We start from the raw sequence: 2,463 nt of genomic DNA, 5'->3' as shown, positions 1-2,463 counted from the left end.
GTAAATAGAGGTTTTACTGTATATTCTTTTATAAGACAAACATTGCTATACAGTAAAATATCCAAATAAGAACATGGTGTAAAAGTAAAAAAAAAAAAAAAAAAAAAAAAAAAAAAAAGTGTGGTTGAGATGCTCTACCAGCTGTTCTGCCACCACCTTCTCAAAGATCTTGGAGATGGCTGGTAGAATGCTAATAGGTCGATAGTTTGAGACACAGAGCTTGTCTCCTGACTTGAAAAAAAATGGTTCTACATAGCACCATTTGACCTTTAAATATAGGTGCTATATAGCACTTAAAGTCTTAAAGTGGTTCCCCTATAATTACAAGCCAGTGAGCCACTTTTAGTGCTATTTAGCACCATTTTTGTTTAGAGTGTATGACAGAACTGACAATATGGAGTGTATTCATTAATAATATTTGTGTTTTGTTCCTGTTTGACAGGAAGTCGATGTTTGGTGGTGATCACAGTGTGTCTCGGGATCCTCTGTCTTCTTCTGATTGCTGCCATTATATATCAGCACATTCTGAGCACTTCTAAACGGGGTTTGTTTTTGTGTACATCATTTCTTTTTTCTATTTCTTTCTCTTTTTTATGTATATTATTTTATGTATACAGTTTTAAAAAAAAGTCGTGTTTCTATTAGGATATCTGTGGGGTCCAGATGGCTTGTTCATATCCAATAAGGAGATGAGCTGGTCTGAGAGTAGGCAGTACTGCAGGGATCGAGGAGCTGATCTGGTCATTATCGACACTGAAGAGAAGCAGGTGAGTTTGTGTGAGAGTCTGTTCATGAATGAGAGGAATCACACTCATTCCTGTTTTTATTCACACAGAGACACATAACTTCATTAGTCAAGGAGAGAGTGTGGATTGGTTTGTCTGACATTGAGAATGAAGGGACCCTGATATGGGTGGATAATTCACCCCTGAATAAAGGGTAAGTGCTTAACACTTACTTAAAATCGTGTATTTATTTGTTTTGGTCTTTGTAATTGTCATTTTAAAAATAAGAACAACAAAACCTCCATTAAATTGCTCAAGACAGCTTTTCCACAAACACAAAACCACAAAAGGCAAATTAATTATATTTAAGAAAAACTCTCTTTTACTTTCCTGCACTTTCACTACTGCTTTAGTTAAGTTTATTCTTGAAACTTGTCAATGGACTGTTTATTTATTTATTTATTTATTTATTTTGTGTGACATTCTTAATTTGTTAGTTGCTGAATGGATAAAATCTTTAGTTGAGGTTATGAATAATTAAAAATCTCATTTTATTCAGGTTTTTTGTTGAAGGTCAACCGAATAACTATTATTCAGATGAGGACTGTACTGAACTGAATCCTACAAAACATGCCCTGAACAACTGGAGTGATTTCCAATGCTCTTACAAGAAAAAAGGGATTTGTGAGAAATAGGATTCATCCTGATTTTTCATGCTAAAACTTGTATCATCTTATGGAATCAATCTTATTGTGATCGCATTGTGAATAAATAACATATTAAGATTCCTGTCATATAAACTCAATTTATTTCATCATGCTTTCATGTGAAAGGGTTTATGCTGCACACTTTACATCTGATGTGTTCATGTCTTACTCCATCACAAGCTTAATTAGACCTTATTCGAGCTGTCATTTGCTGGTCTGAAGTGTTAAGGTGAAAATCACAGTAAAGTACTGGTGCCGTATTCACAAAATTTAAGAGTTCTTCTCCTAAATAACAGTAAAAGTGCTTGGCAGGGGCGTTGCTAGACCCTCTTTTCACTCTCAGTAAAATCTTGCTATGTCCCAGTAAAATTTTCTTAATAAATGATTTTCTGATGAGGAAGATTAAACAGTAAACTCCCCAGTGTTAAATCAACACGGTCAGTGTTCATATGGGAACCATCAGAAGAGTGTTAAAGTAACACTGAAGCAGTGTTAGAGTTAATTAGATACTGAAGTGATTAACTGACTGATGATTATTCAATTATTGAAGACACCTGATGATAACGAGCAGAATCACTGAAGGAAAGAGAAACACAAGAACTACAACTGACTACAACTGATTTCCTTCACTTTTCGCAGTGGAATCTGAGCTGAGAAGAAGCTTGTTTCTGCCACAGAATAAAAAAAAAAAAAAAAAAAAAAGAGAGAGATAATTGCCATTTTTGATCTCGAAATTCCGACTTTTTTTCCTCGGAATTGCATGATATAAAGTTGCAATTGCTGGTTATAAAGTCAGAATTACAATTCTGACTTTTTTCTTGCAATTGCAAGTCATAAAGGATGACATACTTTTTTTCTCAGAATTGCGAGTTTATAACATGCAATTCTGTCTTTATAAATCACAATTGTGACTTTATATCATGCAATTCTGAGAAAAAAAAGGCAAAATTGTGAGATAAAATGTTGCAATTACCTTGTTTTATTCAGTGGCAGAAACCAGCTTCCATAGGTTACTGGCAGATTAACACAGT

General features: G+C 34.1%; 1 protein-coding gene across 1 annotated transcript; it reads left to right on the top strand.

The window, feature by feature from the left end:
• Positions 1-387: 387 nt before the first annotated feature.
• On the top strand, positions 388-1,972 carry LOC125261654 (C-type lectin domain family 4 member E-like). The gene is made up of 4 exons (XM_048180208.1): positions 388-544; positions 646-767; positions 836-939; positions 1,285-1,972. Exons 2-4 carry the CDS (start codon positions 690-692, stop codon positions 1,418-1,420), a joined length of 318 nt encoding a protein of 105 aa, XP_048036165.1. The 5' UTR covers positions 388-544; positions 646-689; the 3' UTR covers positions 1,421-1,972.
• Positions 1,973-2,463: the final 491 nt, after the last annotated feature.

The sequence above is a fragment of the Megalobrama amblycephala genome, unplaced genomic scaffold, assembly GCF_018812025.1.
Source record: "Megalobrama amblycephala isolate DHTTF-2021 unplaced genomic scaffold, ASM1881202v1 scaffold450, whole genome shotgun sequence".
NCBI lineage: Eukaryota > Metazoa > Chordata > Actinopteri > Cypriniformes > Xenocyprididae > Megalobrama > Megalobrama amblycephala.
Note: the sequence above shows the minus strand (reverse complement) of the source record. Positions and strands in the feature narration are given on the sequence as shown.

Bases quoted from the DNA above. Each gene is read 5' to 3' on its own strand.
- LOC125261654 (XM_048180208.1), top strand. From the start codon at position 690: ATGAGCTGGTCTGAGAGTAGGCAGTACTGCAGGGATCGAGGAGCTGAT. The intron at 768-835 runs GTGAGTTTGTGT...TTATTCACACAG, and splicing joins TCGACACTGAAGAGAAGCAG to AGACACATAACTTCATTAGT. The intron at 940-1,284 runs GTAAGTGCTTAA...CATTTTATTCAG, and splicing joins AATTCACCCCTGAATAAAGG to GTTTTTTGTTGAAGGTCAAC.